This window comes from Leiobunum rupestre, chromosome 7, assembly GCF_980474605.1.
Source record: "Leiobunum rupestre chromosome 7, qqLeiRupe1.1.hap1, whole genome shotgun sequence".
Lineage (NCBI taxonomy): Eukaryota > Metazoa > Arthropoda > Arachnida > Opiliones > Sclerosomatidae > Leiobunum > Leiobunum rupestre.
The window spans coordinates 17,221,970-17,246,450 of NC_143390.1; the positions used below are offsets into that span (position 1 = coordinate 17,221,970).

Genomic DNA, 24,481 nt, shown 5'->3' on the forward strand with positions numbered 1-24,481 from the left:
TAAAAACACACAAGGATTCTAATTTTGAATTTATTTCAATAGTCACGTATCTCGACTTACTTGACTTTGGCTCTCAGGTAGCGCCCGGTACTTGTGGGCCTAATGCCACAAAAACCTCTAAACGGTACTGGCCTATTTACTAATGTTCGATTTAAATGGATTTTTACGACTGCTCCCAATGGTATAACATCGCGTTTTACATAATGAACCATTACTCTTTCAGAAAGCAGCTTATTTCTCGCTCCCTGTTGCTCCGAGGTCAGTTACGGAGCAACATTATTTGGAGAAACAATTAAACAACTTTCGAAGAAGTTTCAAATAATTTTAAGTTTTTATTATATTAGACTAGTTAACATAATTCCGACCTCTGAAATGTAAAATATTTGGAATTTAATTTTCAATTTATTTTATGAAAAATGAAGTTTATATATTTTTGGATGAAGTACTACGTATCTAATATCTCATTTTATCTTTTGGGTAATATTTGAAAACTTTGCTACGCCTTTAAAATGTATCCTAAAATTTTCCCAGAAATACTGCTCTGAAAAAACGTCACACGGAAAATTTACTTAGAACTGCTCTCAACTCCCGCTCGATTTAAGAAAAAACAAGATGTCACGGACATTTGAGTACACACAATCCCACTGATGTATTAACTTAATAAACCCAAGAGGAATGTTATCGGAAAAGAATTATTCGAGTTACCTGGTTTTGGAAATAAGGTGGCGGAACGCGAACACGTTCATTTAAATTAATTTGTATAAAAACCAAGCGTTTCGAGTTACCTGGTTTTGGAAATAAGGTGGCGGAACGCGAACACGTTCATTTAAATTAATTTGTATAAAAACCAAGCGTTTCGAGTTAACTGGTTTTGGAAATAAGGTGGCGAAACGCGAACACGTTAATTTAAATTAATTTGTATAAAAACCAAGCGTTTCGAGTTAACTGGTTTTGGAAATAAGGACGTGAAACGCGAACACGTTCATTTAAATTAATTTGTATAAAAACCAAGCGTTTCGAGTTAACTGGTTTTGGAAATAAGGTGGCGAAACGCGAACACGTTAATTTAAATTAATTTTTATAAAAACCAAGTTTTCCGAGTTACCTGGTTTTGGAAATAAGGACGTGAAACGCGAACACGTTCATTTAAATTAATTTTTATAAAAACCAAGTTTTCCGAGTTACCTGGTTTTGGAAATAAGGTGGCGAAACGCGAACACGATCATTTAAATTAATTTGTATAAAAACCAAGCATTTCGAGTTACCTGGTTTTGGAAATAAGGTCCAAGTTTTCCGAGTTACCTGGTTTTGGAAATAAGGTCCAAGTTTTTCGAGTTACCTGGTTCTGGAAATAAGGTAGCGAAACGCGAACGAGTTAGATGACACCTGTATCAATTGGCACGAAATTCAAATATGACAATCGACCAAAAACACTAAAGGGGGCAGATGCCCCACTTCTCGGGCTCCGACCCCAAAAATTACGAAAATCCCGTCGAGGCTATAATAGTGCCTACCGATTGAGATATCAATCGCCTTTGTACCACTAACGTACCGCGAGCAATCGTGTGTACGGCAGCTGGTCAAAAAAAATATTTAGTGGCACACTTATGCTTAACTTCTGGGCATAACAAATATTTAGGGTCACACTTATTTTTTACGCGCCTGTTCATACGTTATTGTTATTGCAGGCAGGCTTTCAATGGAATGCGAATATAGCTTCAGCGCGTAAAGAATTCAGGTATGACGCGAAATGGCTAATTAACTCACTTAAAATTAACTTTTTCCAACGCGGCTGCAACCTAAGCTGGAATAGGCCTAGAAGTAACAAAACTGGTGATTTTTGATCAAATCTTACTTACCTACTTCCTGTCGTACGACGTGCGTAAAAAGGGCGTTAAACGTGCGTAAAACGTTGGGGGTCACACTTATTGTTACTTCTGGGAACACGTTGAAAGCTCGGCGCGAACGGCCTTGAAAAATGCGAGAGGGAAACTGGCGTTTAAAACTCTATAGACACGCGGATTTACCATGTCGGAAGTTGCGGGGGTCCGCATACGCTGTCGAAAAAACCTCACTTAGAATTAAAATTAAGCAACGTAATTGCAAATCTAGGGTTAAGGGAAACCACAGCTATTCAAAAATATAACTCTCATGAAAATCGGACTTAAATTAAAGAACGTTATGTAGACTTTTAGGCGAAAATATAAAACCGCGAAAATTGGGGTCCCGTAAATTAACCAGGAAACTATACTTAAATTTAAGATTTACTGATATAACTGAAGTTGTATATCCGCTGAATCCTAACCTTACCAAAAATATTTTTTTTAACGTTATCGGACTTAATTTTAAATAAAATATCAACCACACAAAGCGAAACCACAAAAAATAGTAAATTGGGCATTTGCCCAACTTCTCGGGCTCCGATCCCAAAATTACGAAAATCCCGTCGAGGCTATAATAGTGCCTATCGATTGAGATATCAATCGCCTTTGTACCACTAACGTACAGCGAGCAATCGTGTGTACGGCAGCGGCGGCGGCGGCAGCGGCGGCTACACAGTACGTGATCTTAATACACACAAATCCCTAAGGATTGTGTGTAAAAAGAGATAAATCATAAAAACGTGCAATGTTGCATTTTAAGGTAATCGCGTTTTTACAATGACTCATAGGGTCAATTGCTATCACTACGCCTAATGAACGAAATGACGTTACTTAAAAATACACGTAATCTCCCCTTGACTTCCATTCAAAGTTTCAGACCCAAAGGAAGTCCTGTTCAAATTACAACTCTCCCATTGACGAAACCTATACATTAAGTACTTATTTATTCAGCTGCTTAAACTTCAAATTTAAACGACTATCGCTTCCATACTTTCGCCAGACTTGAAAAAGGAGGTTAAAATTATATCGCACTTCAGAATTTCAAAACAAGAAATTATAATCGTGAAATTTACCAATCAAAGTATCATCGGAAAATGGAACCCAATTGGCCCTCTTTAAAAGAAAATGTACGATAATTTGTTTAAAAAAAAGACCAAACTAGTTTCGAAATTTTATATTTAACTAGGCTAAACTGAGACATCAATCTCAATATTCAAATTAGACGTAAGTCTTCGAACAATTTGCATCAATAAATTTTGACACAATCCCGTCTACACTCTCCCCATCGCGTTGAAATTAAATCTAATGAATCCGTTACGCGTGACACTTTCATTTACATAAAAAAATTCCAAGGCTTAGGGGGAAATAAACGCGTCGCCAAATTTGTAAATTTAAATTTTTCGTCAAATTTCGAGCACGAATTCGCGGGGTTTTTTATATAATGAGATTTCCGGGATAAAACAATAAACTTACGTTTACCAGGTTCTCGTTGAACACGATTATCTCTTAATTCATAAGGAAGTAAGCATTGTTATTCTCGAGAGAGTATTCGGGAGAAATTTTGAAGACCCTGCTGTAAGAAAACATGTCAAAAGACGTCGAGAGGTGCTTCTTAAGAATTGCGCAAAATTAATAAAAAAAAGATTTATTTGTCTACATAACCTACGCTTGACCGGATGATTTTAACGCGTGTCTTTCCTTAAGAAGCTAACGGAAATAATTGGAACTAGGCAATAAGCAGGTGCCTTCTCATTATAATTCACAGGTGCCAGATGGTAGCCGGCCATACCACGACCACCATGGCAGCTAGGAGCAACAAACACAACACCCCACACAAGGAGAACACCATCCGTCAAAAGTCGTGGATTTTCTTGCGTATAATTTTCATTGGTTAGACGCTTTAGCGCCTGCTGCCGCCGGAAAGGAACAATTCGGAAATTGTAAAACGTGAAGCGTAAAGGTTCGTCCAATGAAATTTGTACACAACACTGCCTTAGCGTGTTTAAAGGCTAGCTGCGTTCTCCTTGTGTTTGTTGCTCCTAGATGGCAGCATTTGTGGATGTTCGTTTCTTTTAAATTTCTCATGCGAAATTTGAAATATTCGGAGTTGCCAGACGTACGATAAATATTGTAAGCGTCGATAACTTTGAGCCAATTTTTGGACAATACGATAATTTCAACGGTGAACTTTATATTACGCTATTTTTTGATAATTATGTCTAAGAGTACGATGATATTCGATAAATTTTAAAATTAGCGATTGAAATAAGATTTTGACAATATTTTTTTCCAATCAAATGTTTTATTTTCCATGAATATAACTTCGTTTTAAGTTTAAATAACTTGCAATTTACAAAATATAATTGTCTTAGTACTAAGCGATTTGGAAACGCTGATTCAAAGCCGTAATAATACATTTCATAATTTTCCGCGAAAGAACGTAAACAAACTTTTAAAGAAAGTGAAAATATCCACACACCTGCATTTAAAATCTTGACTTCTCAATGTAAACATGGATATATAATTTAAATTTAATAAAAGTCAATGTCAAAACGATATAATTTGAGTCTTCTATCGGTGATAAGTCGAAAGAAGCAAAGGAAAAAGAAAGACTTTTGTAAGAGTCTTATCTCGATTCAATATCCAAGTTTATACTCTAAAGGTAAAAAACTGGTCCTTGACTCTATTAAATCGAGACGATGTATCGGCGACGGATGAAGGATCAAATCATTTTGGTTTCGAGAATACTACCATTACCTCTTATCCTTCCTACAAGCGCTAAATGATTGTCATTAAGCAAGTAAGACTCGCACCCAGGATTGAAGTTCTCGGTAATAATTATAAGCCAATCAAACATTACGACAACTGGATAAAACCAGACGCGACGTGGACGATATTTTTAACTAACCGTGGTATTAAAAAAAAAAGGCTTAAATATCCTTATAAGGATAAAAAGGAAAGCTTACGCATAGAAACGATACTTAAAATTTAGTATTTATTAGCCTGTGTAATAACTTCACTTAAAGGGTCACCGAAACATTTGAAATAGAATTGCAGCTAGCTCATCCTCTTCCATATCTCATTAGAGCGGATACGACCAATCAAATGTTGGCATTTTTCAAGCCCTATTTCCGAAATTGAAATGAATCAGTGACCATTTAAAGGTTATTTACTCGCTAATAGATGGCAGATAGAATATCTACGACAATAACGAGGGGTAAGACAGTCTCAGATAATCTGTACATCGAGTTCGTGCGTTTAGTACTGTTAAAGGTACATATTTTCAATAGTTCGCGAGTTCCATTTAGCACTGTCAAAAGTACGGCAGTGTACACCGAGTGTCTTACCCCTCGGACAATAGCCGCGAAATATATAAAACATGGCAACACTTACTCCCTTAATTATTAGTTCACCCTCATATAATTATATCTTAAAGATGAAAAATAATTATTAAATTTTTATTCTTTATTATTAGCAGAGTAATCTGCTCCTCTAATCTTTATTATTAACTTTATAATATTATAAGACTCTTCGCATCATTGTCTCATTTGAATACTTTTAAAGTTAAATAACATCCAGCCCTGAAAATAAACGTAAGTCTACTTCAGCAGTCAAAAATGCTTTCAATTCAAATGGATATCGCTAGTAACAGGTACCCAGCATGATGCTGATGCTTGGGAAAAAAACCGTTAAACAATTTACAGAAATATACTAAGAAAAAAAAGGTTAGTATTTCTCTTTCAAGGACGAATCCAAAGAAATCTCACGAACCGAGATTCGCGGCTTATTTTTTACTCCCTCCTTACCGTAGCAATCGGTGGCGATTTATTTTCGATGCATTTGAAGGGGGCACTCCGAAGGGGCCAAGAGGGAATGGAGAATTTGAGATGATGCTGTGGAGAGGAGAGAGTGCAATTCCTGGGCCGTGCTGAGACAGAGATGAAGAAGGGGTGGGCTAGGGAGGAGAACGGCGCCGACCTTTGGTACCGCTCGATTTACGAACCCAAGTTTCCTGTTTTTCTAAACTAAAAATTCAACGAGAGAAGATGAAAGGTGGGATGGAGAAAGCGCCGTTTCGGAGCAAAAGTTAAGCATACGCCAGAACTTACTTTTGAATGAAAGTCTAGTCGCGTGTTTTTGCATTAGCAGGGTGACCAGGGAAAAACTTTGAAAAATTTTATAGGAAAAATAGGAATTTAGAGTCGAATTATAGGCGAAATATAGGACACTAAATAGGCGAAATATAGGAAAATATAGGACACTAAATAGGAAAATATAGGAAAAAACAATAAGTTAATTATTGCATACCTATATACTTTGACTCTAATTACCTAGAATATGGACATATGTTTTTGTACACTGCTTAATTGGACTACTAAGGGCATTTAAAAAGCCAGTACATTTCAAGATTTGGTTCGAAACTGGCAGTGTTTTCACTAGATGTTCTATGACACGTACAAAAAGGTTCTTTCATTTTCAAAAGACCGTGAAATTATAGTTAAATATAGGAAAATGGGTGAAAATAAAGGAATTTATAGGAAGGCTATAAAATATAGGAAATATAGGAAGTCTGGTCACCCTGCATTAGACTTACTTATTTTTTTAATAAACCCCAATTGGTGTATAGAAACTATTTAGATTTCTAAATCGGATGTATAACCCAAAATATTTCCCAAATAGTAGTTTCTAGACTCGCTTTCACTCTCTGGAAATAGACTGCTGCTGGTCGTCTGAAAGCATAGACCATGTAACAAGAGTTACCATTATTTTTGCTTTATAGAGATGCAAATCGGATAACGAATTCTGTTACCAGGGATGTTTATATTCATTTTTTATAACGTATGTGAATTAACTATTGCCCTACGCTCATATTTATAACCAATATTTTCAACATTTCACGCAACTAAAGATAGTAAACCCAGTCTTTGTCTGCTTTCGTTTTTTCGAGCCAGAGGGTGCGTCCAATTCTAGACCAACCGTTTTAGCAGACTTAGAAGGCGGCTATTTTCCCAGGCTGTCTAAATATTCAGACAGTTGGGTCGACTATTTCGTTGAGACACCAGCCTATGATCACTCGAAAAAAGTCTGCTTAACGCACACAGCAAATATTCAAATACTACGTGAAATAATTATTTAAATAAATATTCATAATTTTAGTTATTAATCTGTTTATGTCTTACATTTAAAAGCCGAATACTTATGCATAATTTCAGCAGATTTTGACGATGGCGAGGTTGCAGACGCCATGATAACTAGTCAAGAAATTGACTGCATCGATGCTGTGTAAAATTTAATCGGCTTTTAACCTAAGTCAACCAAACGAATTCAGACACACCCTGACTTTCACAGACGAACGCCATCTATGTTTACGTTTTGTTGATTAAAATAATTTATCTCATTGGTTCCTTAAAACTATCGTCTACCGACGCGCCTGAAGCTTACACCGGTGATGTTTTTCCTTTCCCCCTCTCGTGCGAGTGTTAAATTCGGCCATGATGATGATGACCGGGGATCGTCAAACAGTCATTCTTGCAAAGACTGCTATAGAGTAGTATCGGCTACGTTATTATTCCGTAGACCCTAATACAGTCGAAGGCGGGGAGCCGATACTACTCTATTGTACTATATTAGATACCTAAACGAATTATTGATAATTTTTCTTAAGAATATCAGAGCTATAGTGTTAGTCGATGTGACCAGAACGCCGAAACGGATTTTCGGCGGCGTTATGCCGCCAGACACATTTTTTGACATTTATTTTCCACGTTGATGTATGTATGGGACAATCCACTCTGAAAATATGGCCGACGATCACTTAAGCGAAAAACGGCGCAAATTAGCGACACTTGTGCGGCTTACATATCGACTAAGTCTAATTTTTTCGTATATAGGGTGGGGCTCCATTTTGGAAATTTTGAACCGGGCGCCATATACCCCCGGTACGCCACTGATATTTTTCAAAATACGTGGTTTTCGCTTTCAGACTATGATTTTTAGTTAGAGGCTATATCCCTGGAATAGATTTAAGGTTTTTTCACGGTGATTACATCCAAATTAGCAATATGATTGCGAGTTCAAGTCCGTCCCTCTCTGTAGAACCTTAAGGAACTTCTATCACCGGGTATAAAACGTTCCGCTCACGAATATCCTCGGCTATATAATTCGAAGCGGTGAAAAAACCCGCCAACAGAATCCTCTTTCCCAAAACTAACAGCGTTCGGGAACAATGGCAAGACGAGTGGCCTTCCACTCTAGGCTTTTACCCGCACTTTTAATCACGTTCAATTTTAAAATTGTTTACTAGCCAAACAATTTAATTTGTTTTTTTCAACAGAAGTGCATAACATATATCTTACGAGTTAAGTATTCGGGTCTCTTTATTCGCTTGAAACATTTACCTTCGCTGATTTCTCAAAATATTTTTTAGAATAAAAAATTTAAATTGATTACAAATATGTAAATGTCATTTTGGCATTTTATTTATTTATTTATTCTCGATTAACTAATTATAATATTTTATTTGATTGGCCGCGCCACGTACGCCAGACTCCAGAAGCTAAAGATCATACCTTTTTTAGACAGGGGGTTACGAGTGTAAACAAATATAAAAACCACGATATTCGATTTGTGATAGAAAATATGTATCAAGTAAATTGAAAAGAAATATATTCGGATATGCTCTTACAAACCTTTTTTAATGAAAAATTAGAATAAAATGGTATGACAGTGTACTGAAACGTCTTTTATAATGATTTTATCTAATGTTATGATAGATAACTTTGTTAATATCGGCCACGAATAGCAGATATGTAGGCTGAACCCATATCGGTGCATCTCTAATTTTGTGATTATAAAACGTCATTTGTAATGGTACGAAATAAAAATATAAATGTTACGGTTGTGACTCAAGATTTTGAAAATAATTTTATTATTTAAACATAATGGTTTTTAGGAAAACTCGTCAATGTCTTTTACAGCAGAAATAAATATTTTCTATAACCCTATATTTTTCTATACTTTCTCTTTCGAGAGCTTTTTGATTGGCAATAAGCCTTGGCTGTTCTGCTAAAAAGCTTCGGGCTACGATTCCTCGGGCATCATTACTTGACAGTTCTAGAGAATGTTGTTTAGGGCCTAGTTCACGTTGCAATTCTCGGGTCTTAGTTCTCACTCTTTAACGCGCGTCTTTCCCCCATCAAGGACCCTCCCACGATTTGCTCCACAGGCAGCTGCCATAGACTGCACGTAGCTCTACCGTGGAAAGTTCTTTCCCCCAAAACCCGTTCTCTCGCGTGTAGCACGGTAATGGCGACTCCCATGAAATACGCGCGTAAAAGAATCTAATCCCGCGAATTTGGGGGAAATTGAATTTTTGAATGAATGGACACCTGACCTTTTGTTCGGGGTCTTAAATTCCTAGAAACGACTGGAAGCGCGGACCGCAGCCAGAAGGGGAAGGGAGTAGGTAGCCTTGGACGACCGCTGCTCAAACAAGGTCACGAAAGGAATGCGGGTTGAGACGAGATATAGGGCTACTTTTAGTACAAGTCATCGGATAAAATCCTTTTTCTAGGAAAAAAATAATGAGTCACTTGACGCTCGATGTCGATAATTCAAAATAACGGACCGTCGAAAACGCCGCCGTCAGTTTAGTAAAATATTTTCGGTGGCGTAATCATCGGCCATTTTCGGTATGGAGATAAACGCCCAACTCTCTCAAATGTTTTCGTGTTAAAAATTTTGCGGCGTAGCTATCGACATTTCGATAATATTAATTTTCAATTTTCTCCGTACTATAATTTCAATCTCGAACTATATAGTACGCTTTTTTTGCGGTAATTTTGCTATATTTCCTATATTTTGGCGATATTTAAAGAAATTTTAGAAAGTTCCTTTCTGTTAACTTAAGAACGCTATTTGTACCTTCATCTTAGACTCACAAATAGACCGTGGAACTTGAAAGTGTTCCGAGTTCAGAGTAAGTATATTGTAGAACGGGTTACCCCGTTGACGTACATAAATGTGCGATTTAAAAATACGCTATAATGAAGCTTAAAAATAATAATCTACATTAAATATTTATCGATCGCTTTGAAATTTACGGATTAAACATTTTTAAAATGGATTTATGTAACACGCGTAGGAACCTTCAGGAATTCAGCACATAATAGGCGAAATTCGAAATCTTTCCAACAAATGTACTTGATATTTTGCCGTTCTTAACCCGCAACTGAGTATAGTATATTATCGTTCTTGGGTATATTTAGCCACTAGGGGCCTCTATGATTAACTAAGCCTTGATTGCGCAATAACAATGAAACTCTGCTCAGTTATAATTGAACTTAAGGTGCTACTTCATACATTCTTAGTACGACTATTATGTTACTTTTGATTGCACATATATTTGGTCCTTTAGAAATATTTGTTCATTTAAATACAATGAAAACATTTCACCCTGACATAACGTTAGAAATACCAATTTTGACCTTTATCCCGAGTGGAATTTTTTAGAGGGATAAATCTTAAGTAAATTAGAGAAGTGGCCATACATGATCGATGAGGACGGGACGGGAAAACCTGAGAGACACACGAGACGCTGACGGCAACTGATTTTTGAAGTACGCAAACAAGAATTTATTTATTTTTACTTATGGCGAATGACTATATTGAAACGATCCAAGGGTATCATGGTCGAATTCCCCGCCACGAGGGGCAGGGAGAAAAAAGTCGCCGGCGTACACTTCAATAGCTTCAGTTTTAAGGAACCAATAGAACACCGGCCTGTAAGGACAGCATTGGGTGGAAACTCTGAACCACTCCTTCTGCGTAGAGTCTACATCATGTTGTACCTTGACACCCTCGACCTACACTTCCGAAACTGTTTAACTATATATTGCAGGCTCGCAGTTAGTTTGTTCTTAGTTCTGGGTGAAAATCCGGAACTACTCCTTCTGCGTTGAGTTTTCAAGTTCTCTCCCCACTGGTTAAAGGGGTTTTCCGCCAAGTTCTTCGGTTTCCCCTTCCCATAAAAAATTGTCGAGGTTAACGGTAATAGTTAGTGTAGGGAGCTGTTAATTCGCGTGGCATGAAGGGCTTGCCACCACCCTCCTACGCATTGTAACCCGGCCACCTGTTTAAAGGCATTTAGAAGTCGCTATATGACTTGGTCCTATGTTGGTGGTGCTGATTATTATTATTATTATTATTATTATTATTAATTCAATTCAAATATTTGTATACTTAAAGGGAATATAACCTCAAGTCTTTTTTAAGGTTTTTTATGTTAACAATTTAGGCGGGAAACACTAACCAGCGCCAAAAATATCTGAAGCCATAGGAGGGAGCGGGAAATGGTCTAAGTGTTGGTGTTCCACATAAAAAAACCTGAGGTTATATTCCCTTTAAGCAAGAAAATTTTGGACGAATCTATCTAATTAAATTATGCTTATTTCATCTTAAGGTTACCTGCATCTTCAATATCAAAATAATTTCTGTAAAAAGACTAATTCGGACAGTGATATTATAAATTTTTCCTGATTGTTATTTATCCTCAATTTTATTTAATAATAATAATAATAATAATAATAATAATAATAATAATAATAATAATAAATCATCATCATGGCTCTGCCCCCGTATGTTTTCCCTTGTGGGGGCTCGAACCCTGGGGCCCCCATGGGATCGCCACCACTTTGTAAGGACCTCTCAGTTAGGGACGCTTTTTAGCTCTAAGTATAAATAAATACCTTATTATATACATATATAGACATTCGTCAGGTGTACGTAAAAATGGCAATAGTGGAAAATGCACGAGTGGGTAGGAAAAGTTTTTTTTTCCCTCTTGTACTAGAAATATTTCGTGGAAAGCTTTGATCGAAAAGTACGTAGCTACTTGGGCGAAACTAGTTAAAGAGAGCTTATCCCACATTTGCCAGACGGTAGCGAGGAAAGCCCACTGCTTCGGCATGGAGCCTTCAATTAGGCTCTCAACTAATATATTACCGCCCATAAACGATGTAGCTGCAGTTTTACGAGATCTTTAAATTATGAATATAATGGTGTTATTTTAAATAAAAACGGTAACATATTTAACGATTAGCTTGAACGATTTTTATGGAATTTATTTAGTCTTACGGAGTTTAATTATATAATGATATTATAAGAAGTATAATATTTATATCCCAGTGAAGTATCCTACTTTGATAATGTAATGCGCTTGAAAAATGATTTTTCAAAAAAACTTGCTCATGTAGAGACTTCCTAAAAACAATTATATAGAAACCGTAGTTTCCCGATGTTAAAAAATTAGTGTTAAATAAAATGCTGAAAAATTTCAGGAATATTTTCTGAATTCCGAAAAAATTTCCGCAAATCGGAAAAATAAAATTGAAACAAATTACTTTTTAAGGGTAAATTTTTTTAAAATGTCTAATAACAGAAAACATACTACAAAACCTTAATGGTGTTACATTGGTAAGCAGTTTAAAGCTAGTCTAGAGGTTTAGTTTTACTTTCAGAATCGAAAAAAATTGAGGCGAAAATTTAAATATTTAAATTTGCAAACAATATTGGATTAAACAAGGAATTAAACTTTTTTATTTTTTTCGGAAAAATACGGAAAATTTTCCGGAAGGGCCTCGGTCATTTTTCCGGAAAGTTTTTCAACTTACACTTAAAAAATCATTAGGCAAAATACCGAACAAAATTTAGGTAAAAATCTATTAATCCTGAAATTTCCCTTGACAATTTTATAATTAAAAAAATCCTGGATTTTTCAAAAATCCAAAATCCCGTTCACAAAATGTTACAATTGTCCTACACTTTTTGAGAGTTTCACATTTTATATCGTCAGGGAGAGTAATACGTATTTTCAGCCTTGATTCGGTGCTATAAATTATCCTTAAAAAACTAAAGGCAAAACCGAAATTCAAATTAAATCATGGTACTTTTAAATGAAGGGTCTCTGTGACCCAACTGCTTACAAACCAATATAAATGCGAAAAATAGTAATACGTAATGAGAATTTAATTGGCGGGTGGCCAAGCTTAGACGGTAAACGTACTTAGTAGCAAAGTTAAAGGTTAAAACTCAGTAAAGCTAAAGTGAAAATCAAAACACGACAAAAATTAGCAACAAGTTTAAAAAGTGATTAAGATAGATTTTTTGTTAATTAGAAGGCTAAACTAAACGGTAGACGTTCTTAATTGTACGTGTAGGTTTGAGTGTTCCTCAAATTTAAGGGAGAGAGTTTAAATTAAGTTTTAAACCTTGGCCTATTTATTTTCGGGGAAAAGTGCGGCTCCCAACAAGGAAATTGGAGAGAACAGATTTGACATGTCAAAACGATAAAACGGTTCCCGAACTATAACGCGTGTTATTTTGAAACTCGCGAAACAATCGTGTTTATGGTAGTTCAAGTACGATTTTTCCTTCATAATTTCATACATAGCCCAGATAATTTGATGTCAATTTGAAAACAGATAAAAAAACTTCTATAGACACTTTGTTGTTCTTTAGTCTTAAGAATATTTCTACGATGTGAATTTTGTGTATGGGATTTTTAAGGTGATTTCGTAAATCTGAAACTTATTTAGAAATTTTGAAGTATGTTTTCCGCTTTTGTTCGATTTTCTCGCATATTTTGAGATTTTCAAAATTTAATTTCTTCGGTAAAGTATACTGGATTTCCACGAATTATATTGATATGCTACAGAAAAATATTCGCACTAAAAATTTTTTAAGAAACATTAAGGGTAATAAAATCAAATCTATAGTTATTACAATAAAATACTTTTTAGTTCGAATACCATTTAAGAAAATATTATTTACAAAAGGATCCTGGTCAATAAAAATATTTAAATTAATTAGAATAGTAATTATTTAAAATTTCGCTCTTTTTGTTCAATACCCAGTAACCTGACGTTTCTATAGAAATAACCAAGAAATACCTTTAAAGTATTTCAAATATTAGAAAATGTATGGATCAAAAGTTAATGTAAAGATTTTGTACCAATCAGAAAAATGATACAATAAGCAAATTATAAATATTTATTTTGTTTTTCAATTCAATATCCGAAATTTCACCTTTATAAACGAATTATACCCACCGGCAAACATAATTTAAGTATCGAATAACCGATAGTGGCTAGCCAATGAAGGACATCATGAACAGTTTTTAAATAAAGAAATTACGTTCCAAAAATTTATTTTTAGAGCAAAACGCGTATCACTTCCTGCGTTTTGTTGTTTAAATCCGGATCAATAAGAAACAATTAAGTGAGGGGGGAAAACTCGATTAAAAATGTCAAACTTCGATCCCGTAAGAGGAACTGGAACCGCCATTTCGACGACTATCCCGAAAATCAAATTCCTATTAAAGCGATCTTATTTGGAGACCACTATTAGATAATGTAAAGCTCTCGAATACAACCCCAACCTGGCATTTCGCGAGAAACCTAGAAGGAAGTAAAGTCTGCTTATTTACGAGTAAGATTCGAGTCATCAGCCCCGAAGACTAACATTTTGCGCCACCTCGGCTGCTACATGGCGCCCGTGGCGATCGAGAGACGAAAAATATATAATAAAACAATAAAAAAGACAAGCCAGAAATAAGAAAAAACATTTGACAAGCTAATGGAGGGGCTCACAGGGGCACCGAAAAAACTATTTTCAACCGTCTGATTTATGTAAAAGGTCGCTACCCAAATCATTCTCGAATAAATGTGCCAGTACTGCATCACGGAAATCACTATTTTCTATTTAAAAACTAATTTAAAAATGGGAAACGTCCACCTTTCCCCATTTTGAATTAGCCTTTTCAGATTACACAGAGGCACGTAGCGGCTAACTCGAGAAGTTCTTTAAACTAATGGATTTTCATTCGCTGGGTGGATGATTTGCTGATATAAAACAATCGACAATTCAGCAGATTATGAGTGTGATGGGCATTTTTTAAATTAATTTTTAGCTCACAAACAGCTCTTGATAACCTGACCTATTTGTATCTCACGCTCTTCTCAAGAGCAGTTTAGATAATGTCTCTCTCATAACCGCTCATATCATACAAGTTTACTGATAGCGTATCTCTTTCGTTATTTCAATTTTATCAGGAAAGCGACTGCTCTCTAATTCGCTCAATTTCTAATTGAATACTGCTCACGCTCTCTCACGCTCAGCTCAAAGAAAATATAACACCTTTCACCTGGCTCATCAAACCGTTTATTCCCATTCGACCGAAATCCCATTCGACCGAAAGAATTTTAAAATGGAGCCCAATTGGCGGGGTGATTGGTATTTTATTTATAAGGTATGTACTATCGAAGATCCATGTTTAGGTTAGGTTAGGTTTACTATTTCAGTTTTGGTTCAGTTACTTTTGTTGACTAGCTGAAGATAAAAATATAATTCATGCTCATTCCATTTTATTTTCAAATAAATGCATAGTACAAAGATATTAAAATGGCATAGCTAAATTCATAGCTACTGCATCTAGTAGGGAGAGTGCTACTTCATTTTGAGATTAAGACGGAATAAATAATTATTATTGATGTATAAATACCCTCCTTTATTAGCTATCCGCTCCATTGCAAACGACTTCAGTAACTAAATTGAAAACATATATAGCAAAAGCCAATTTATATAGCAGCGTTCGGTCGAATGGGACACATAAAAACCGCACGTTTCGGCGGAATTCGGTCGAATGGGACACCTCAAAAACCGCCTTCGGTCGAATGAGATTTCGGTCGAATGGGACTAAAGCCATCAAACAGGTCAACGAACGTAGAAAACTGAATCAGTTCTTTAAAAACCACTGAAAACTTAAACATATTACCTATATAAACAACAAATAAATGTTTAAAGCTAGTAAAATAATATGAAGTTTTGAAAAAACAACGTGATTTATTAGCCGAGAATATACGCTTTCAGTTGGTCGTGATTTAAAATTGAAAAAGAAAACTCTGCTCTTCTTCCGCTCAATCTAGGACTAAGTGCAGCGCTCATCTCTAAAGACCGCTCATTTAATCAAGCTAAATCTTGGATTATCGATCGCTCTCGCTGATTAATAACTAAATATAGAGGCAGCTCCGTTCTTCTGCTCTCCATTATTTGAAAGTTACCGCTCATTCAGACTCCAAACCTCTCGAAAATGAGTGGAATGCGCCCATCACTGGTCGCTACGTGCTTCTACGTAAACTGAAAAGGTCTATTTGTTTTCTTTCCATTTTGTTTATGTCCTAAAAAATGCCAATCGAAGAAGAAATTTTTGCCGCTAGTGGCGTGACCGACCTAGAGGTCCTCTATACAGACGATTTTGAAACCTCTAGCTCGGTGATGCCACTAGCGGTCAAGGCATGGATAGTAGATTTTAGAGGATCCGTAAAAAGCCTGGTTTTTAGCCCCCGTAAACCAATCACACTAAGGGAGTCGGCCAAGGTTATTTGAAAAAAAAACAAGTATCGCTAAGAGTGGACGATACTGTTCGAAAAAAGAAAAAAGATAAACACGAAGTACATTTTTACGCTAAAAGGTATTTTTTAACGTTTTATAGATTAAATATGATATACTAAATATCAGTTAATAGTTTTTATTGAATTAAAAAACCAAAATTAAAAATTACTAAAATATAAAGCGCAAAAAATTACGTAACAATATCAACCGCATTAGATTGCCATTTTGAAATTTTAAGATCACGTGGTACAAACGACCTTGAAAGACTCCCTCGGAGTCTCTCGAGCTGATTGATACGCGGGGAGAAATAAAATGCACTGTGGAAGGGTATCGAAAACCTGTCCTCTTAATTTACTGTCCATGGTTAAGGTTTCATTTTAGATCATCGTTGTAACCATAAAATTACCATCGAACCGATTTCAGAGTTATTGGACGATCAAGTTTTGGTTCAGCACAGCACCCCCTAGTGTCTAAATACGCCCCAGATTAAATAGACTACTACCAAGAACGATAATTGGTGGTTTCTTCTCGCTTGTTCCGGGATTTCGGAGTAGGGTAAGAAGAGTAACGCTATGACGTTATTTTACTCCAATTTGTGGTGACCATAGATATAAGAAATGTATATAAAGGTCTAGATAAATTTCGGGGCGTCTAAGCCTAACATAAAATACGGAATTGGCACCAAGCAGACACCGAGGAAGGCACGTGACCAAGAGCTCGAGCTCTCTTAGCATTTTAGTACTCAGTGCTTGACCTTTCCGCAGGCCGTAGTCTTTAGACACCATCTGTTGGTGACTTTTAGTATAATTTATCGATAGCACGATAGATAGCGCCTTATAAGGATAGCCTGCAGAAATTACGCGTTTCTGCTAGCTGTCATCTCCGTATTCACTCCCTTTGAAATATTTTATCTAGACCTTTATAAATGTTTCCTATATCTATGGTGGTGACAAATAGTTCGAGTCTGAGTAAAAACGTTTTTCCGAAATGGCTGCCTGTGTCCTTTTTAGCAGATAAATTCTGGCTAGCAGACGACCAAATCCGATTTACTCGTTTACACTTCCTTTTCGGAAGGAGTAAAGAGAGTAGCCCTAATACTCCGGAACAAGCGAATAGTTTATGGGCCGGAGTAATTATCTTCCCCGGAACAGGCGAATAAAACATTTTAGGATAAAAAAAAAAGTACACTTTTAGTGCGAGAACAGGCGAAAAGAAACTACCTATTATATTACCCAGTACGGTTGCAAGTCGAATTTGGGTGAGAATTTTAGTAAGGATAAAATGTTCGGTAAGAAAATTACTGTTAAAACAATATGGTGTCATTCTTATCGTTATGATACTTATGACCTTCGTAATTAACGAATCTACGAGAGGAAAACAAGATCTATACAGGAGTGTCATACTCATCGTTATTATGTTACTTATGACCTTCGTAATTAACGAATCTAACAAGGAGAGTACCTGAGGTGTTTATTGCCGATTTTGTTTTAAGTCGGCCGTAATGTAGACCTATATGAAATATGAAATTTCCCAAAGGAGACGTTGCACTAACCTTTCGATTTTCCATGGCAACCGAAAATATTTTGGACCACTTACGAGGAGTGTACCCGAGGTGTAAATCACCGATTTTGATGAAACTCGGGGGGTACGTAGACCTTGGGATAACATGAATTTTCACCGAGGGAAAAGTTACGCTGGGCTTCCGTTTTGCTATGGCAACCGAAAATGTTTTTGACAACTTAAAATGAAAAAATCTACATTTAAAAAAGCATGGGATTTTCTCGGTTTCACAGGGGGGGCTACTTGATGGATTTCACCCAAAATTGTTATTTTAATTTTAATTTTGGGTAGATTTTTTCATTTTAAGTTGTCAAAAACATTTTCGGTTGCCATAGCAAAACGGAAGCCCAGCGTAACTTTTCCCTTGGTGAAAATTCATGTTACCCCAAGGTCTACATACCCCCCGAGTTTCATCAAAATCGGCGATTTACACCTCGGGTACACTCCTCGTTAGTGCTCGGAATTGTTTATTCATTATCCACAAACTTTCCGATTTATTTAAAAAACGTTGGTAAAAAGAATATCATTTTAACTTATTTAATTATGTTTTTTACGCAACCAAGCATTTATTTGAATAAAAGTGGTATTTATTTAAATAATTGTTTGTTTTATTTAGATTATTTAAACATTTTACAATTTATATTCAACTATTGGTTATTTAAATAAATATTATTTAAATATCGCAGAGCTTATTTATTCATGGATAAAAATTAATCGAATGCCGAGCACTACGACCACTTACCTTATTTTTATGTTACAATTTTAGGCCAAAAATGTTCCAATTTACCCAAAATTTATGAAATTAAATGTGGTCCAAATTACTCATTTCGTGATTTTAAAATTTTGTAAACACCGAGAAAATCCCATGTTTTATTAAAAATGGAGATTTTGTTTTAAGTGGTCAAAAACATTTTCGGTTGCCATGGCAAATCTAATGGATAGTGTCACGTCTCCTTCTGGGAAATTTCATATCTTTGAACAAAATCAGCAATAAACATATCGGGTCATACTTATTATTTTAGTTATGATATTGGTAATTAATGAATCTATGAGAGGAAACCAAGCTTTTTACAGGAGTGTCATACTTATCGTTATTATGTTACTTATGACCTTCGTAATTAACGAAACTAAAAGACGAAAACAAGCTTTTTGCGGGTTTTCCATAACGTTTTGAGACACCCGACCTTAAATAACACCAAATCCAAAATTAAACTCCGATAAATTGTCAAAGATTGATTAAAAATCAAAATTCTAGAGAGGTTGCTGAAAAATGGTTTAAGGATACGCCCATAGTCTTACGGCGGAGAAATAGGCGAGGCGCAAGACACGAAGGGGTCGCATTTTATACAGGGATTGGGAGCCGAAAATACCGAAAGAAAAACGATTAAAAAGTTCAAAAACTTCGCAAGGCTGCTGAGGACACTTAAAAGTCATTCCAAGGTCGACTCGATAGGAATCTCCAAAGTAAAGAAAAGTTCTCTCCATTTTATATAACAATTTCTTACCGACTTGGGAAACGGTTCCAAAGACTCAGAATTGAGTTTGGAAATGTTACGACACTATATTATTTGGTGGTCGAACGGAGTTGGGCCCCAAACGCGACCTAGCGAATCGACCAAATTTGCAGAACGGAAAAAAAAGTAATTTACTAGCTTAGCTCCGTCGTTTTTCACTTACAAGTCGTGGGAATTTTAATGGTAAATTTGATTCTTCTCATCGGTCCTTAAACCTCGAATAAGACAGTCCCCTAATTATAAATTGTTTCATATTGGTGGGAGCCTCGCGCGGTCAAGCATGGCTGATCACCGAATTATTTTGTTTATAATGATCCAACTGTTGCGGTAATGAAACATTAAATCCCCTTATATGCTTAGCTATTGGATAGTACTACACTGACGTTTCGCTAAGTTTGAAATATATGATGGGTTACTGAATTTTTACGCGGTTCGAACGTATTAAATTAATAACTTGCTACCATAAGTAACAAAACAATAAGTATGACACTTCCTATTGCTTCAATGCTAATTTTCTAACCGAACCTTTTTTCGGCACTGATACTCTCTTCAAGCTGTGACTGGGACTCGCGACTTACCGTTTTGGATGACTACGTTTTGATAAAAAATTAAGCCTAATATCGGAGAGCCCGTTCTAGAGTCGCGAGGGGCTTTGGCTTTGTTTTGAAGCCCGCGTGCGAATCACGCGTGATGAAAAACATGAGCTTTTGGCGCCGAAAAAAATGTTTTTAATTTTTATCATTTTAGCCTAATATTCCGCCTGTCTGTCGGAAAACATATTTCAGCTTAGCGGAAGTCTCGCGTATTTTAGACACTAGAGGGCTCTGTGCTGAGAAAACTTTCTGATTGCGCAATAACGATGAAAATCAGTTCGGTTGTAACCCAATAGAGATATTTAACGTCGTCTGCTTTCCCTAGCTTTGGCAGTGTAATGGTCGCCATTTTGAGCGGGTTTCTCAATACGAAAAAGCATTGGTGACGTAGACCCCTATACAAGTGAAATATCTCTATAGACATAATTATGCCATTGAACGGCATCGATTACTGCAAAGCGATTACTTAATCCATCACTATTTCGCCAATAGAAGCGTTATTTAAACTTTAAAAAGAGAACAAATTTAACTAAGCCTTGGCTTAAAGTCTGGCGACTCCAAAGACTACTAACAACCGAGGGGCAGGTCACTTCCATTTCGGGTGAGTCTTAATCATAGTAAAATGATTTTATCAGGATAATCGTGATTAAATCAGGGTGATCAAGATTATAAAATCTAATCACGATTTAATCAATCTAATCACGATTTAAACGTGATTTAATCAATCTAATCACAATTTAAACGTGATTTAATCAATCTAATCACAATTTAAACGTGATTTAATCAATCTAATCACAATTTAAACGTGATTTAATCAATCTAATCACAATTTAAACGTGATTTAATCAATCTAATCACAATTTAAACGTGATTTAATCAATCTAATCACAATTTAAACGTGATTTAATCATTCGAATCATGATTTAATCATTTGTAAACATTCGAACCATGATTAAACGTGATATAAGCATTCTAATCATGATCTAATCTTTTTAATCATGATTTAATCATTTAAACATGATTAAATCAGATTTAAACATTCTAAACATGATTTAAAGTAATGTAATCAACATAATCGTGATTAAATCGAATTTAAGCAAAATAATCACGGTTAAACTGGATTTAATCTTTGTAGGGGTGCGTCGTTAATCAAGGAAGTGACCTGCCCCTCGGTAACAACTCGAGGGAGTGTTGTCAATTCTTAGCATCGTAATGATTTGTGTTGTCAAATGTATTGGGAGAATAGAAATGTCATACTTATTACTTTTAAGTTACTACTCAAATTTAAATTAGACAACCCGGAATGACGTACGACGAGCAGTATCAAAATACGTTATCTTTTACAATTAGGTAATATTTCTATTTAAGAGATCCGAACCATTTTATTTCGGACTTTGAAAGCCTGTAAATAAAGCTGACGCAAAATATGAGCAATGTTTGACGTCAATACAGACATCGTTAAAATAAAATCGTTTTACACTGAGTGAGTAACCATTCGAAACGACGAGGTTTTTAGAGATAAAATTGCATGGTACGTAAACTAAAATAAATTTTTAAAACTCGAAAAACAAGGAGAAAAAGAACTACTTTTTCGCGCAAAAAATTCAAATTTATAAAGCCACACCCCTTATAGTCTAACAGAGACTTAAAACAAAGGTAAACAAAAGGGTAACTTAATCCCCGCCTTTGATAGATTTAACTCTTTACTACAAATATATTCCAAAGCACGCAAGAAGACAAGCAGCAAAAAAAAATTATCAAAAAATAGAGGAGAAAAGATTTTTACCTGAATTCCAGGCGGTTCATTCACACAAGACATTTTGCTCTACGTCGCCGAAGATCTGCTCGACGAAATTTCGACACGCGCTTTAATTTTTTTTTAGAAACGACAATGTTTAGGGTACTGAATCCCAAACAACATTCGGCGCACTGTTGTTGAAATAACGTCCAAACAAATATAGAGTTCAAAATTTTAGGTAATTATCGGAACACTTTAGCGCGCAAATCCGTCTGATAAAAACTTTTAATTTTTATTTTCCCAGTTTCAAATCTTCCTTAGAATGGACGCGATCAATATCATACCTATCAAATAAAAAAAATAAAACACGGTTAATTTTAATTCAAGGATTAATTACGACCGCACCAAGGGATTATCCCTGATACGCTATAATTATAAATACCAATGAAATCTTATTTGAATTATATTTAATAACATTGAATTTTTTGGTTTCGTAAAATATAATTCTTAAAAACTCACTTGTCTTTTTTAAAGAGAAGGTTACGACGAAGTTAATAAACAATATTTCCTCGATTAAGTTCTAGAATTATGTATTCTTTAACGCGTTATCTAGCTTACATACTTAATGTCTGATCCAATGTTCTAGCTTTCGGCCACAGCCCGTCGGCGGAACGGAGCGAAAAACCAATTTTTCAAAGGCTTAGATAAGCTATGACTAAGAAAACCGGTATAGAAAATGCATAATTTGGGGCTGCTAAAGTTTTTCGACTTTGGGATTTCCTTTAACTTTTCTCTACTCGCGTCGCTCTGCAGAAGAGAAATTTCACCCCCCCCCCCTCATACACCGTCTCCCCCCCCAGCTTCCTCCACCCTTTCCTACGTGAGGTCCTTCAGTAAATTTTACTGATCAACTTAATCTAAAATTCAAAATTGTAAACCAAATTTAGGTATTAATTTCGAAGAATTTAAATACTAAAACGCTTTGTGTAGTGATCGAGATTTAGGATTTTTTAATTTTAAAGCATTTTGAGATTAAATTTGCCAAAATTGCCACGAAAATTGATATTAATTTCACAGCTATTTAGGAACACGATCTCAGAATATTAAGTAAAATATAACTTAAATTACAACTTAACAATTATGCAGGATTTTAATGCAATATATTACATTAGATCGCTTAAACGTTAGTCAATTTGTGGGTGCTCTCTCCAGCTCTAAATTTAACTTGATTAATTAAGATTGAGGTAAATACGATAATAGTATTTTCAATACGCGAAATGATAACGATAAAAAATAATGCCCCCAATACCTTTCTATATTTAAATTTTACTACGCTTTTTCCAACCCAATATATTTCTAATAATAAATTAAAATGAATATAAAATTAAAAGTTAAATTTAATTAGAAAATAACTTATAGCTAAGACGTAATCAGTTATCAGCGTAGCCTCGGCCCTCGGCTTTATCTCGATCAAAATTAAACTCCTTTAATTTCGTAATTTCAAAGATACTCTTTAAGAAAAATATACCTTTGGGATATTAATATCCAATATTATTAGAAAAAAATGAAAAATTCGTGCCACGTACGTTTGGGGTAAAATCGACCAAAGTCTTCATGTCGCCAGTATCACATCGTGGGGAAGACGCGAAATTCCGATGCTGCAAAAATCGAACGATATAATTTTCGTTTCACGGTAGCTTCTAAAATTTAAATCGCGATAAACTAAGAACGCAATTTTTCGCAAAACAGGACCGATCAACCGCCCCGAATTGAATTAGCTAACTATTAATCCATTATCGAATATAATAACGATTTTAAAAAAACGCCGAATATTACGTATTTTTTAAATTATAAAATATATATTTAATACCGTTTACTATTATTCCTAATAAACGTTTATTTCGCGACTGAAAAGAAGCAAATTTTTTCGCGTCTCGCCAGTCGAGTCGTTTGAGTTTAATCCTATCCTACCCGGAGCGTACCTTTCGTGCACCTGTTGAGGCTGTTCTCGGTGTTCTGTCTGAAAAAGTGGGCGGTTCGGTTCCGAAGGAGGAAAAATATTTTGGATTTTTTAATACCCCCAAAAATATTCGAGTCGTGAGCGACTGAACCGGATAATAGCGCCCTCTACGTATGCAATATTATTTATTTTGATATTTAAGTTAAATTAAGTGCTAATATTTACTTTATTTTAAAATACAGGGAAATAGTTTATAACAATTAGTTTACGTTGTAAATAAACACTCGGTTAATTTTTAATTTAACAAATTGACGTATTATTGAATTATTTTACTTTATTTTACTTAAACTTTATTCATTTAAATTAAATTTAATTCTTTACATAACTTTGATTTAAATCCATTGCGTTATTGTAATTTAATTCCATTGCGTAATTTTAATTTACTTCATTTACGTAATTTTAATTTAATTCTTTTAATATAATTTTAATTTCGTTTAATTAATTTTCGTAATTTTAATTTCATTTCATTCATATACGTTATTTTAAAATAAAAATATATTAATTTTAATTATCTAAATTACGTAAATTTAATTGACATAATTTATTTTATATTTTATTTAACTTAAATGGCGTTACTTTAACTACGTCATTGAGTTAATTAAACTTAAATGACGTTACTTTAACTACGTCATTGAGTTAATTAAACTTAAATGACGTTACTTTAACTACGTCATTTAGTTAATTAAACTTAAATGACGTTACTTTAACTACGTCATTGAGTTAAT

General features: G+C 35.1%; 1 protein-coding gene across 2 annotated transcripts in view; it reads right to left on the reverse strand.

Annotated features, from left to right (window-relative positions):
• The window catches only part of LOC149934922 (uncharacterized), a 61,172-nt gene extending 37,378 nt beyond the window's left edge, over window positions 1-23,794 (reverse strand). Inside the window, exons 1-3 of one of the 2 annotated variants that reach the window (XM_090154391.1) lie at window positions 23,719-23,794; window positions 23,323-23,394; window positions 21,785-22,080 (exon numbers count right to left, since the gene is read on the reverse strand). In XM_090154391.1, the coding sequence (XP_090010517.1) occupies window positions 21,785-21,817 (33 nt within the window). In that variant the 5' untranslated portion in view covers window positions 21,818-22,080; window positions 23,323-23,394; window positions 23,719-23,794. Of the gene's footprint in view, window positions 1-21,784; window positions 22,081-23,322; window positions 23,477-23,718 lie in introns of those variants that run through there. The other variant, XM_090154392.1, reaches the window with a different exon arrangement.
• Between the last annotated feature and the right edge of the window lie 687 nt (window positions 23,795-24,481).